Here is a 15375-nt window from a genome sequence, read left to right as displayed (position 1 = left end):
ATATATATATATATATATATACACACACATACACTACATTTATACAAGATATACAATATAATACATATACCTATCTATTATATTACATATACATGTATATATATATATATATACATATCTTTATACAGCATTATATTTATTGTATTATTCATAGTCATTTACACAAAACAATATTTACATACACTATTTATACAGTATATATATACACACCTATTTTATTACAGTACATATACACATTATCTTTATACAGCATTATATTTATTATATGTATACATTATATACAATATATACCTATCTATTATATTACATTACACATGTATATACTATATCTTTAGGTTCTTATAGTTTTTTTGTGTTATTATAATAAAATATGTATAAGGAAACTGTCTGAGTTTTGTCTGTTGATCAGAGGTATTAATACAGAACAGAGTGTGAAATCCATAGTATTAACAAAAGAATATGTACAATATTTATACAAACCCTAGCACATCTAAGTTTTTAGACTCAGTGGCTCCATGCCTTGACAAGTGGTCCACATTGGTAGTTCACAAGCAAACATGCCACTGTGAACAGTTGGTTTATGCTACCAGAAATTGACAAGGGAATGATTGTGTCAAACAACTTATGCTCTTTAACACGACGGATAAGACGTTCAACATGTACCCTGAGCCTAGCCACAGACTGAGTGTGTGTCACTTCATCAGCTGACATTTGTTTTCCATTGGTCAGGAAAACAGGCCGGTGGATTTTACATGGCACCAGGCTATCAATTAAGAAGCCCTTATCCACCATGATGGCCATGTCAGGGGTAAGAAGGTTAATGATCCCTGACTGTTTGAACAGCTCCCGGTCACTAATAGACCCTGCATACAGTGCAGAAACAAATGTTATTGCACCATGAGGTGCCATTCCTACTAAAGCTTTGAAGGTGCAGTGAGACTTGTAATTTGAAAAGACCTCACTTTGTAGTAGCAAAGAGGAAGGTGTTTGGCAGCGGATCTCTGTGCAATCCAGGATAACCTGTGTGTCTCGAAATTGATGGAATTCTTCTGGCAGATGGGCTCGTACTTTCTCTTTTGGCATCCAAATGCACACTGACCCCAGGACAAAGTACAGGAAGTTGGCCCAGGTTGTTATGATGCGGCTTACAGTGGTCTGATGTACTTGAAACCGATGACCAAGGTCCTTTTGCTTGAGGCCCAAAGCAAGATGCATCAAGAACAGGAAGAACTCATCTATTGCAGGAAGTGCCCGAGTGTTTCCAGGCTCCTTGAAGACTTTGGAGTGCCCGAGTGTTTCCAGGCTCCTTGAAGACTTTGGAGTGCCCGAGTGTTTCCAGGCTCCTTGAAGACTTTGGAGTGCCCGAGTGTTTCCAGGCTCCTTGAAGACTTTGGAGTGCCCGAGTGTTTCCAGGCTCCTTGAAGACTTTGGAGTGCCCGAGTGTTTCCAGGCTCCTTGAAGACTTTGGAGTGCCCGAGTGTTTCCAGGCTCCTTGAAGACTTTGGAGTTGGTGACACGAATCATCCTGTGAGTTGCCGGTTCAATCAGTTCCCAGAAGGCCATCAGGTGGTTGTATGTTGCAAATCTGTCAAGAAAAAAAAAACGTGCATTGGTTCTCACATGGCATAAAATACTTATACATGGCTTTGTAGTAAGTTTAAAGAACTACAAGTAACTGAATCAACAATCTTGCAATATTGAGTCATGACAATTATGGAATTTGCTATGTATAATTTAACTAACTCTGGTTGCTGTTGAAGACAACAGCTGGTGTTCATACTTATAATTATGTTGTTGTTATTATTTTGTCAGTGTAGAATACGTGTAGCTATCGTATACAACTCCAATAATATTTATCAGAAATGTGGACCAGTGTTTTCAGGACAGTGGTAATACTATTACAAATGTTTACCACAGGCAATACAATCTTACCTTGTATAAAAGCGAATGTCCTCATCGGACCCAGCAAATCTACTGAGACCAAAGCGGTGCATCATCTTTGTTTGCTCCAACTGCTTCCGTACATCTTCTATCTCTCTTTTTAACTCCTCGTTTTCATGTAGAACCATGTCCACGGCTGCAGCTTCGGGAACTGAACAATAATCATGTCCAGTGCTCTCCACATCGAAGTCCATATCTTCCTGTTCTGCGTCCGAGTCAGGATCAGGGGTCAGCGGTCTCTCTCGACGTTCCCAAACACTCAACCTCTGCGGCTGCTCCTGGTAGTGGTTCCACTCAAACAGTGTAGGGAAAACACCTTTTTTCAGACGTTTCAGACGAGCCCCTTCCATAAAGTCATCAGATCTGAAATGAACGCTACACACCTTTGTGTTTTTGTTGACTTGGAAGTCATCTCTCCTGATCTGAACGAGCCACTTTTTTCTGAGATCCTCTTCCACTGGAAATGAATGGAAACTAACCGTAGAGTTGTATCTTGCCGACACAACGCACAACGGCACACAACAATGTTCCGATCTAGGTCGCATTAGCTTTTGGTATCAGAAAACCTTTTTCTCCATGGTTAAGATGTCAAAAACGATATATACTAACAACCAGAAATGTTGAGGGAAATGTTTGTCGCTTTTAAGTTTCGCGCCATACCCAACGATCTCGCGAGGTTTAGCGTCAGATGTAAAGAGGGACCGGAAACTGTTAGCCCAGTAGAGAGTGTAGTTGGAAACACGTCACGATTCCCGCTGCATAGAGCCTATTGACTGTATTTATGCGGGATACTCCCCACGATGGACATTTCTGTGTGTATTTGACAGCTGAGGTGCAAGGATGACTGATCGCAGAATTGGGATCGCACTGCCGAGATTGTTTCTGTTGTGTGTCATTTAGCGTGATTCCGCCTATCTATCTCACCTTCACTCACTGCAATTTAATCGATAATGAATTGTGATTGGATGGTCATTTTGTTTTATGACAAATTTTATTACCTTTTTAGGCTGTTCTTTAGTGACAGAACACTTCTGCTACTCGCTCTGATTACCTAGTTGTTAAGAAATTTTTAAACATTAAATTTAATTTTTTTCTAAATAAGTTGGGTCACTAAAAATAGAGCTGAAATGAGGGACTATCCCAGGGAAAATTTGTAAATCATGGCCACCCTACAGTTAGGCTATAAGTTATTAACTTTCTGAGACTTGTGCCAGGTCCATATGTGAGGACAATGTCTTCATTTCAGATTAGGGCCACTCCTGGGCAGTCATTCATTTATACATTTATTTTAAATTTTTATATTTAATTTTTTTTTTAATTATTATTATTTATCTATTCTTATTTTTAATTAGGCTACATCTTATAATTGTCACATGTTTTTACTGATCTTAATTTCCATACTGTATGCTGCAAGGTTGTGTGATTTTCAATGAAATCCTCATTCACGATGACTGTTGATGCTGATCAAATAGCATGTGAGGCTAATTTTAATTCCTTTTCATTTAGTTGTGCACATCGAGTTTGTTTTAAAAAAGAAGGAAAAATCAGCTCACCTAATTCTCCCGTATATTTCCCTCCTCTCGACACTCCACTCCAGTCCTGCGGTTGGCGCTTAAACACATCCGTTTGTTTGTCAAACACCATTTAACCTCAGAGGAAGAAGATTAGTTTCACCGCACTCTCTGTTGTTTTGACATGATACTGGTTTAATACGAACGGCTAAACATGTTATATCTGTAAATAGAAAGAGAATCAGGTCAGTGAATACTTTTAATGTCTTATCAGTCGTGACTAAGTGTTGTGACTAAGGTTTGAATCGAGCAGGAACATCTGTAGGATCTTATCATCTGAACTGAGATCTGCTGATGTGAAGATGTTTGTGAAAGAGGAGAACACAAGTGAACCAGAAACCTGGAGAATAAAACACGAACCAGAATCTATGAGAATAAAACACGAGGAAACAGAAACTTTGAGTATGAAACAGGAGGATCCAGATTTTTTGAGAATAAAACACGAGGATCGAGAAGGTTGGTGTTTATTCTTCATTCATCTTTAATGACTGTGGTACATTAGTCTTACAAAGCATGAACTCTCTGGCGTTTGAGGATGTTTTGGGTCCCTGAAGAAGTTTTGACATGCCCTGACATTTGTGGGGGGTTTTCTCCAGTATCTTAAAAATGTATTAATGGCTAAAGTCTGATGACACTGTATATGTATGTGACAAAAAAAAAAAAAACTATACTAGAAAATTTATATATGATCATTACCATATTATAGATAATAAAACATTTAAAATGCTATTAAATTTAAATTAATCAAATCGGATAATTATTAAGAAAGTTATGGAATTTTTAAATTCGGAAATTAGGGGTCATTTTTGTACCTAATTATAACAAAACAATGAAAAACTGACCTCTTCCGCTTGATCAAACATCAAAAATATCATAACTTCCTCATTTCTTGGTCTATTTGCATAATTCAAACTCCACAGTGTAGGTCATTAAAAGCACAACAACATTAAGATGACCTCTTTTTTTAAAAGGTATACATATACAGTTTATTATTTCTAATTAACCACCAATTAATGAAACTGAGAGCATCAATTCACGCATATATTTCCATATGAAATCAAAATAATCAGCCTTTTAATTATATATCATATTATATCAAAAGTATATTGTTATATTTATTTTAAGTATAATATGATATTCATATTATATTTCAAAATGTTATATACACTTGTATATAATATATTCTTGTAAGCCTACAAGTACTACAGACATTTTGTTGTTTTTGCTGCTTTAATTTAATTGACTTTTTTTTTTCACTAGCTTGCCCCATCAAATGTTACTAACCCTTTTACTCTCCCCGCAGCCAACATCTACAACAGCTGAAGCAAGCTCCGCAGGTGGCCCAAGCAGCTATCTCTCCTCCTCTTCTCATGCTCTCCTTTACGTCTCTGTTTTCCGTATCTCCCCACTGCTGCATCAGTGTCTGCTCCCGCAGGAGCCTTTTCTGTATCTCCTCGCTGCCGCTGCATATTAAATATTAAAATCACCAATGACCAAGATATCATCAATAACAACAATCCCCGATAACAGCTCAGAAAATTCTGAAATTAATAATCATATTTAGGAGGTCTATAAATTAACTCACATAAAATAGGTTTAGACATGACCAGTTCAAATTATACTACATTCAAAACTCTAAAAATTATCCACAAGGAAACAGTCTGCTAGGTGTTTTTTAAAAACAACCGCAGTGTCTCCACCACAATCAAGAATCCTTGACGTGCTAAAAATATTGATGCAATTTGTGAAATAGGGCTTAACTCCAACAGTCAGCCAAGTTTCAGCAATAAACAAAATGTCCAGGTTTTATGTTTACAATTCTCAGTTTTTAACAAGTTAATGAAAATGAACCGTTTTTCTTTTATTTCAGAGTTGATTGAAGAAAACGAGGAAAATAAAGAATCAAGTGAAGTCGAGGAGAAAAATCATGTCAAAACTGGAGTAAAACCTTTGAGTTGCTCCCAAACTAAACAGAAAGGTTTAAAGAAAAGAAGAGCTAAGAAAGCTCTCACCTGCACTCAGTGTGGAAAGTGTTTCACACACAATACAAGTCTTAATGTTCACTTGAGGGTTCACACTGGAGTGAAACCTTATAAGTGTTCACACTGCAACAAGAGATTCGTTAAGTCAGGAGACCTGAAAATACATGAGAGGATCCACACTGGAGAGAAACCTTACAAGTGTTCACACTGCAACAAGAGATTCAGTCAGTCAATACATCAGAAAACACATGAGAGGATCCACACTGGAGAGAAACCTTACAAGTGTTCACACTGTGACGAGAAATTCAGTCATCCATCAAATCTGAAAAGACACGAGAGGATCCACACTGGAGAAAAACCTTATCACTGCATTGACTGTGGGAACCGTTTCAATCATTCATCTGCTCTACACAGGCATACAAAAAACTATCACAGTAAGGCTCAGCACACACTTTAGCTTTATACTTTAGTATAAACTACTTCATAGTTAAGCTGTATACGTAAAAAAAACAAAAAAAAAACATATATATATATATATATATATATATATATATATATATATATATATATATATATATATATATATATGTATGTGTGTGTATTTTTTGTTTTTGTTTTACGTATACAGCTTAACACATGTCTATGTGTGTGTGTTTCATCAAAATGGATCCGGAATTTTGGGAGCCTGAAAATGCTATATATATATAAAAAAAAAAAACTGGGTCTCAAGAGTGGATAAATCTTAAACCGACACTTTTGTGTGTACAGCTAATCTGTATATTTTGATACAGATACAGATACAGTTACCACCTCACGTCTTGACCCCAGTCAGACACCGCTTCCTTATGTACAGCAACAACAATAACAGGTGGACTACATGCTTGTGTCTGTGCTGCAGAAGCCTGTTAGCTTTACTAACTTTAATTGCTTTTCTTGTTGTTGTGTTTACAGTGTGCAAGGTTTATGCTCATGCTTCAAGTCTTCTCTGTTTTTAGTGTATCTCTGGGGCAGAATTACAGCGCCACATAGTGGTCTGACATGTATACTACATCATTTTGAGTTGGTTTCAGTGGTTGTGTGTATACGCAGATTTTTGAGACCGTGCTGTTTACGGAGGAAAAAATGAATAAAAGATGTATATGGAAATATCTGGCTTCGTGTGGATGAGCTCTAAGATGATCATCTTCAGATCCAGCACTTTTAGATCTAATGTTGCATCCTCAACAATTATGAAACAATGATGCATCAAGCAGTAAAATATATTCTGTATAAATCTGTCCTAACCAGTCATAACAAAGAAACATCATGAATGAAGTTCTTCATCTTCAAAAACAGCAGACTCAAAGATTGAGTTCCTCACCAAAGAACAATGTCACAACATTTAATTCTTGGACGTATGTTTGCTTCATGATTTAAATTATATCATTGTACTCTTCATTCATTCAATTCATGTTCAATTGTCTTATAATGCATATGTATTGCTCGTAGTTTGCTGACTCTTTCATGAAGGGAAAATATACGTTTTTACAAACTGTTCTCGTTCAGAAAGCTGGACACTTTTAAGAGACGCAAGATTTGTTTTTAATTAATTCTTAATTGTTATTTTTTAAACAAGGTATTCTATGATATATTTAGAAAACAAATGCAAGATATACTGTCATGTAGCTTTGTAATTTATCCTTATTTGCTACTCTTGTAAGTAGGAATGAATGCCTGAAACAAGTAATGAGCCGATGGTGTTGGGAAAATTTAAGAAATACACATACAGAAAAGAAATAAATATTATCCGGCAAACTGTTTCCAAATGCGACAATATCAAGACACATGTCTGTAATGGAGTTTTGGTGCCCTTTAAGTACCGTATTTTCCGGACTATAAGTGGCACTTTTTTTCATAGTTTGGCTGGTCCTAAGACTTATAGTCAGGTGCGACTTATCAAAATTAATTTGATATGGACCGAGAGAAATTAACTAAGACAGAAAACATTACAGTCTACAGCCACGAGAGGGCGCTCTATGCTGCTCAGTGCTCCTGTAGTCTACACTGAGAAGCATAGAGCGCCCTCTCGCGACTGTAGATGGTAATGTTTTTCTTTTGGTTCTAAATAAATGCGACTTATAATCCAGTGCGACTTATATGTTTTTTTCCCTCCTCATGACGTATTTTTGGACTGATGCGACTCATATTTAGGTGTGAGTTATAGTCCGAAAAATACGGTAGTTTTATATTTTTTGTTGTAATTGAAAGTTAAAAAAAAAGTTATTTTATGCATTTAGCAGACATTTTTATCCAAAGTGACTAATATTGCATTTAATCTAACAATTATTCCTGACATCGAATCCTGTTACCTGGGATTCAAACCCCCAACCATGCAATGCAATGCTCTACCACTTGAGCTACAGGAAGACAATTAGACATTTATTTAGAGCTTTGCAATAATATAGCAATAATATATAAATAATATATATTTAATAATAACAAGGACACTATGTAAACTGGGTACTTTTTTCAACAAAAAGTGAAAGATCACTTAAAAACTGAAAAAAAAAAAACAGTTGCTCTCAAACAAAACAGAAAGATTTAAAGAAATGAAGAGCCAATAAATCTTTCACCAGCACTCAGTATGAGTTTTTTAAATGTAAATATAACTTTGATGTTCACATTCATAATGGAGAGAAACATATTGTGATCAGTTCGTGAAGAGTTTCACACACTCGTCACATCTTAAAGGACACATCAACATCCACACTGGAGCGAAGCTGTACATATGTGATCAATGCAGCAAAACATTTTTGTGTCCTTCATTCCTGAAGAATCACCTGAGAGTTCATTCAAAGGAGAAGCTGCATTCATTAAATTTGTGTGGAAAGAGTTTTTCATATCTACAATATTTTAACAGTTCATCTGAAAATACATAATAGTCTAAGAAAGTACATGTGCTTTGAGTGTGAAAAGACTAACTACAGCGAAGCGTTTAAAACAGCACGAGAGGATTCACACTGGAGAAAAAAAAACCTTATCACATAAGGTCTTCACCAAATGAAACACAATAATGCATCTAGCAATAAAAAAATGTATCTGTCCCAACCAACCATTACAAGTGACATGACAAAGAAATGTAATCGAAAGTTTTCACAGTGGATAATGTTGATCTTTCAAGATCAACTCAAAGTTCCTCCAATCTCAAAATGTTTTATTTTTGTCTATCATTGTGCTTTCTTAAGCAACTGATTCTTCGCTTCTCTTGCTTCACATGACAAAGTGCACATTCTGAAATTGAAATAAAGTTTTATGCTTTGAAAATCCTATTACAATGTTAAGAGTGTTGATAAATGCAGATTCTGGAATCTGGCTCATTTGAGTTACAATGAAGAGAACAGGAACCTTATCCTAGAGACTTTGCTGACCAGAATCATTCATCAAATGTCATAATTTTTTTAACTTTATTAGGGTTCAGTAGACATCTACACCAATGTTTTACCAATGCAATGTTTTAACCATTTTTATTGTTTCTATTGTAGCTGCCACATTGTAAAGATATATATATATATATATATATATATATATATATATATATATATATATATATTATGACTATTTTATTATTAAATTATTACAATTTTCTGCATGTAATAAGGTAGAAAATATATTTTATTACAGTACAGAAACTATTAAGTATATCTCAATTAGCACTGCATCATTCATAAATTAATTTTTTTTGTTGTTCATTGTCTTAACAGGGCATAGAACGTTGGGTTGTATTACGTTTCAGTTTCCATGTTAACACAACAAGATAGAAACCTGAAATATGCGCTTCAATGCACTCTCTAAGTGTTTTGTAAACGTTATAATTATAATAAACTTTTCATGTTGTTTTTTTTTTATGCCAAATATAATCATAAACTTGTTCCAGAAATTAAGCACAATAAGAAGACGTGTTGCTATTTGCATTTAATGAACAGAGAACAGTGAGACGAAGCAGGAGGGTAACCACCAGAAGATGGCTTCTGCGGAGTGTGGTGTTCTTCCACAAGTTGGCGCACAAGATTTTTACAGAATTTTTGGTATGTCAGGCTAGAATCATTCTTCATCTTGTAAACAATGAATGCAAGTCTACAACATGGAAGAACAGTTTCTGTGAACAGTTGTGTCCCTTACGAAAATTAACCATGGTTTTACTACAAATAAAACCAAAAAACCATGGTTACTGTAGTTAAACCATGGTTACCACAAATTAACCATGGTTTTGCTATATTAACCATAGTTTAACCATGGTATTTGTAGTAAATCTGTGGTTTTACAAATGGCAGTCAATACGCCAAAAAACCATGGGTTACTACAGTTTTACTATAATAAAACCATGGTTCTTTTTCGTAAGGGGTGAACTGTTGTCAGCATGTGGACATCTCGTTTGTGATGTTACACAATAGAGTCGGCACTACTTAAAAACAAGCCAACAGAGAGGTGAAAACGCTTCTAATTTTATTCAAAGTATCTCTGAGATGTGCTGTAGCATTGTAATCAAACTGGAGGGCCCTAAGGAGTTGGAAATGATCTAGAAAGAAGGAAGTAGAGACATATGTAGTCTGTATTACTGGATCGGTGATCCAGTAATCTTTCAAGGAGTTTTTTCTTACCAGGTCCATAAGAACAGCTGCCAGAAGTGTGTAAATTTCAATAACAGTTGTAACCTTGAACAGCTTTGGTAGTGTTGTCAAAATCCAGGGCTGGTGGAGAGAATGGATTGGAAATCCAGGTGGATTGTCATTGTCAGGAATTATTGGCACTTCGGAACGATCACAGCCCAAAAGGTTTTCCGGGAGGTGGGCTTCCTTGTCTGTCACTGCCACTGCTGGATTCAGTGTCCAAGTCAAAAATAATATCCAAAATATCACAAGTAAGTTTTCTTTCCATGTTTACTCTGAAGTAATGTGGTCAGCTCAGAAGGAGACGCATTACAACCCCTCCAAACATTCCCGCAAAAAAATACATCCCTGCGAACTATGAATAGAAGTCATGAGCTGTAAAGTAGGGAGCCATGATTATTTGTATACTATAAGTACTAAGTTATGTAAATGCTAAAATAAAATTAGCATATCATGCAAATGTAAAAACTGTTTTAGTGAATGTAAATCATCAGCCTAAATCAAACAGGCTTAGCACGTTTCAGTCATACATTATTGTGCTTATATGCCCTATAAACTTGTCTGGTGCTTCAGTGACAGTTTAAGTGAATGTTATAAAATAAACACATCAAGTGCCTATAAATAGCTTTTAGTAGCTAGTTTTGCAAATATGAATGTCCAGTATTTATCATGCTGACCTCTCTCTGTGTTGACCTGTGTTTGGCAGTTATGCGACATCACTGAATGTTCTAAATCCCATATGTGGGAGCATACTCTCAGGGGCACAGAAATAAGAATCCCATATCTAGGACCGTACCTCTTGAAGGGTTAAAACACACTTATTAATCAATTGAACTGTGCTTATGATTTAAACACTAACAATTTTGCTCTGTCCCGCAAACTTTTACCTTCAGTGAATTTTATTATTTTATATAGTGAATGTGCAGTTAATAGTAGTTCGTTTAGTATTTATCGTGTAAATAAATAGTGTTTAATATAGGTATCGTGTATTAAATTTTATATTCATTATTGTGCATTTTATATATTGTGTGTGTGTGTGTGTGTGTGTGTGTGTGTGTGAAAGTGGTTAACAATAACGTCAGCAACATGGTGCAGAGCTTTGTACCTGACTGCAATCACCGCTCAGTCATCAACACGTTGTTTTGACGGTGGCATCATAAAATGATTGATATGACTCATACCATATGAAGGCTACAGTAGCTTAGCTAAATTGGACGATAATGCTAACTAACGTTACCAACCTCCCTGCAAAACTCACCATAACTTTGTAGGTCTTGTCCCTCATGCTGGCCCTTACAAAACCCACAAGCTGACCCTCGGACATGCTACAATCAACTACATGACCCGATTTGAAGTGGTTTTCACCCCTCTGAACACTTTTGTTTTCCTCCTTGAAAAAGCCATCATGGCAGCCAAGGAGATCATGATTGCACTGATAAGTCTACTGTGCAAAAATGCAACAGAGGTTTTTATTTGTATTTTTTTTATTAATGTTTATTTTTTTATTAATGATCTTCAGTCTTCACGGACCTTTGCAGGGTTTAACCAGACAGTTCCACGAGTTCCACCAATCAGATGCATCACTGTGGGATTGTTCAGGATGGTTGGTAATGAAGTACTTATTCAAGACATCATGAATAAAAGGGATTTATCTCAAAACAAGGTTAGTGCCCCATGAACTTTTGGCATTTATATGAGCATATTCTATCGCTTGGTACAGCTGGTTTTAAATCTACCATGTATGGTTACGTTTTTATGGCTTATAGCCCAATTGTCAATGTAGAAATTGTTTTGAATTCTTATTTCCGGCACCAATAAAATGGGAGGGGGGGCACATTCGACAACAACATTCTCGGTGGGATTTTTAATTATGCCAGCTACTGTGGGCCAAGTAGCCGGACCTTCTGTGAAAGGAACAAAAGGCCCTAGTATACCCCGTAGAGAGACAGGACAAATAACAGAAATTTGATACAATAGAAATGCAGGAAGAACTGTCTGTGTTGAAATCAGAACTTTGAAAGAAAAATTTACTTATATATAAAACAATTTCTTCATTTAACAACTTCCAAAGGATCTCATACTGAACACTTGACCTGTCTAGAGACTCCTACTGACGATGAGCAATCACCCGCAGTGGACAATCCTTATTCTTCATCATATCCACAGACCAATGTCCACAGCACTGCTCCAGATCCCCCACCGAAACAGAAGCTTTTATTCTCATCGACTCCAACAGAAAAATATAAAATTGAGGAACTGATATTTCCAAAAATAAAATAACAGAAAATGTGGTGCCCAAATACAAGCAAGGCTTATCAGTTCTCATCTGATAAAAATCTAAAAGAAACTTACAAGTGCATAATAATCCATACACACAAACGACTTAAAGCAGAGAAGGGCAAAGTGGCTTCTCTGTCAGAGAGGTGGCCATCCGAACCTCAAAACTTCCCAGAAGCTAAAATATCTCTGTCCAGTCCACATTACTGCCATGGAGTGATGTGCCCTTTTACGTGATCCAGTACAACTTTTTGCAAGAGTGCTGAAAAGCAGAGCATTAGATAAAATAGGAAACAGCAGAAATCTACACAGGAAGAGCAGCTCCTAGCCACATAGAAAAGTCCACGCTCCTACAACAAGCAGACAGGACTCGACCCCTGGAGCACCATCATAGAGCTACGCCGCAGCAGCCCAACAACCACAAAACCCTGCAGCCGCAGAACTCAACCAGATAAGACACCTGCTCAACATCATCTGCTCCAAACTTGTCAAATAATGTACAAGGGTAATACATACATACACTATACTGTATATTATCTATGAAATCATTTAGAATTAGTTTTTGGAAATTTACAGGGTCTGCATTCTTAATCTTTTGGGAACAAGACTTAATTAGTAATATAAAAGACATAGACATTGCTACATTTAATGAGACATGGTGTTGGAATAATAAGCCCTTGCACTGTCCAAAAGAATGCAGAAAAATCACTGTCCTCACTAAAAAAAAAAAAAATGTTGGTCATGCATCAGGTGGAATACTTATTTTGTACAAAGATCATCTAAACACCTGATTAAAATGGTCAAAACACTGATTTGGCTTGAAATCAAATCTATCCTGCCACAGATTAATCCTTAACTCTGTGCTGTTTATATTCCACCTCATGATTCTCCCTACTACCAAGAAGAGTGCTTTCTCCAGATGCAGGGACTAGGATAGAAATTGATTTTGTAAATTCCAATGATAATGGTCACATATTTGGGGATATCATGTCCCAGTCAACACCACTCATTACCAGCTGTGACAATGTAATCAACATAAATGGAAGCTCATAGTTGCATGAAGTCCAGTGTTAAGTTTCCACAGTCTGTGATGATCTGGGGTGCATTGTCATCTGCATCCATTTACCAAGAAATTTTGGAGCACTTCATGCTTCCTTCTGCTGGCCAGCTTTTTGAAGATGCAGATTTCATTTGGCACCTGCCCACACATAACCATGGTGTTGGTGTTCTTTTCCGGCCATAATACTAACCAGAGAATCTATGGGCTATTGTCAAAAGGAAAATGAGAAACAAGAGACCAAAAAATGCAGATGAGCTAAAGACCACTGTCAAAGAAACCTGGGCTTCTATACCACCTCAGCAGTGCCACAAACTGATCACCTCCATGCCACGCTGAATTGAGACAGTAATTAAAGCAAAAGGAGCCCTTAACAAGTATTGAGTACATGTACATTTAATGAAAGAGACGTGACATTCAGCCAAGTATGGTGACCCATACTCAGAATTCATGCTCTGCATTTAACCCATCCAAAGTGCATACGCACGCACGCACATTTATGCTGCAGCACCCAGGGAGCAGTTGGGGGTTCGATGCCTTGCTCAAGGGCACCTAAGTCGTGGTGTTGAAGGTGGAGAGAGAACTGTACATGCACTCCCCCCACCCACTGGACTCGAACTCACAACCTTTCGATTGGGAGTCCGACTCTCTAACCATTAGGCCACAACTTCCCTAGAAACATACTTTCCAGAAGACCAAAAATTCACTAAAATTTTTTTTATTTTTTTATTGGTCTTAAGTTTTTAAGTATTAACTTATTTGTTGAGATAGAGGATTGATTAACTTATTTGTTGAGATAGAGGATTGGTGGGTTTTTGTTGAGCCAAAATCATCACAACTAAAAGAACCAAAGACTTAAGTCTGTTTGCACTGAATTTTAGTTTATTTAATACACAAGTTTCACAATTTGAGCTGAATTACTGAAATGAAATGAAACTAACTTTTCCATGACATTCTGATTTGAGTTGTACCTGTATGTGATAATCACTGGGCAGCAATACTTGAGATTCAGTTTCTGTGTTAGTTTGCGTGTTCAGTATGCCAAACAGAGTGTCTGTCTCAGAGACTTAAAGAAGAAGGTCCCACCTTAGAGGACATAAGCAAGCACCTCTTCAGGGTTCGCAAATATCTGGCTGAGAAGATCAGTAAAATGAACTGTGCAAAGACTGTCAGTGGTGAGTATTTGCATAACCGTTCTGAAAGTTACAACGCTCCGTTGAAATGGACAGTTAATATCTACAGATATAGTCAACAAATCAGAATTGAGCATTAATTCCACCTTAAGGATGGGCACATGTTGCATGCGAACTGCATCCTAATTAAACTGAACTGGGCTCTGGACCATCTCTTTCAACTAACCATGGCACGGAGCGATCACATTAGTCAACTGCACCAGGCTTTGGGGGTCAGATGCGCTCGGGCACAGTTCACATACTTGAAAATTACAAAAAAAAAATCGCACAGCCTAATCAATATTCTATAATTAAAGGTACAGGTTGTAGGGCGTGCCACAAAAGGGCACACTACCGAAAAAATAACAATTGCGTGGTTTGATGATGCTAAGAAGAAGTGTGGAATGATGGGATTTGTTGTCTTCTACCCAACCGCTGACGACCATCAATCAGAAGGAAAGATAAATCATGCATTTAACGGATGAGATAAAGTTTTATAAATGTTGTGCTTGATGTCATAATTTCCAAACATGATTTCAACGATTTGCGCGAATAGATTACATACAAAGTCAATGCAAAGACACGATCAGACTATGGATCAGACGCGTCCTCGCATGGGTCTAGAGACGTGATGCCCCATAGTACTTGAAGAGAGCATCACAGTCCGGCCCAAAGCTGGTGCCGGAAGTAAAAATTTAATGCAATTTCTGCATTGACATTTGGGGTATA

The 15375-nt window shown here is 36.8% G+C and overlaps 2 protein-coding genes across 3 annotated transcripts; one reads left to right on the top strand and one right to left on the bottom strand.

Moving 5' to 3' along the window:
- Positions 1-201: 201 nt before the first annotated feature.
- Positions 202-2826, bottom strand: LOC127953384 (uncharacterized). The gene is made up of 2 exons (XM_052552616.1): positions 1933-2826; positions 202-1585 (listed from the first exon to the last, which is right to left on the bottom strand). The coding sequence occupies exons 1-2, from the start codon at positions 2484-2486 to the stop codon at positions 505-507; spliced, it is 1635 nt and encodes a 544-aa protein (XP_052408576.1). The 5' UTR covers positions 2487-2826; the 3' UTR covers positions 202-504.
- Positions 2827-3591: 765 nt separating this feature from the next.
- LOC127953434 (gastrula zinc finger protein XlCGF67.1-like) lies at positions 3592-6054 on the top strand. 2 transcript variants are annotated; one of them, XR_008153164.1, is made up of 3 exons: positions 3828-3968; positions 4816-4849; positions 5383-5530. XR_008153164.1 is itself a non-coding variant. In XM_052552685.1 (2 exons), the coding sequence occupies exons 1-2, from the start codon at positions 3815-3817 to the stop codon at positions 5949-5951; spliced, it is 723 nt and encodes a 240-aa protein (XP_052408645.1). In that variant the 5' UTR covers positions 3592-3814; the 3' UTR covers positions 5952-6054. The 2 variants fall into 2 exon arrangements, 1 of the variants encoding a protein (XP_052408645.1); XM_052552685.1 differs by lacking the exon at positions 4816-4849 and having other exon boundaries at positions 3592-3968; positions 5383-6054.
- The last annotated feature ends 9321 nt before the right edge of the window (positions 6055-15375 follow it).

Source organism: Carassius gibelio, chromosome B3, assembly GCF_023724105.1.
Source record: "Carassius gibelio isolate Cgi1373 ecotype wild population from Czech Republic chromosome B3, carGib1.2-hapl.c, whole genome shotgun sequence".
Classification (NCBI taxonomy): domain Eukaryota; kingdom Metazoa; phylum Chordata; class Actinopteri; order Cypriniformes; family Cyprinidae; genus Carassius; species Carassius gibelio.
This window is presented reverse-complemented; position numbering and strand designations above follow the sequence as displayed.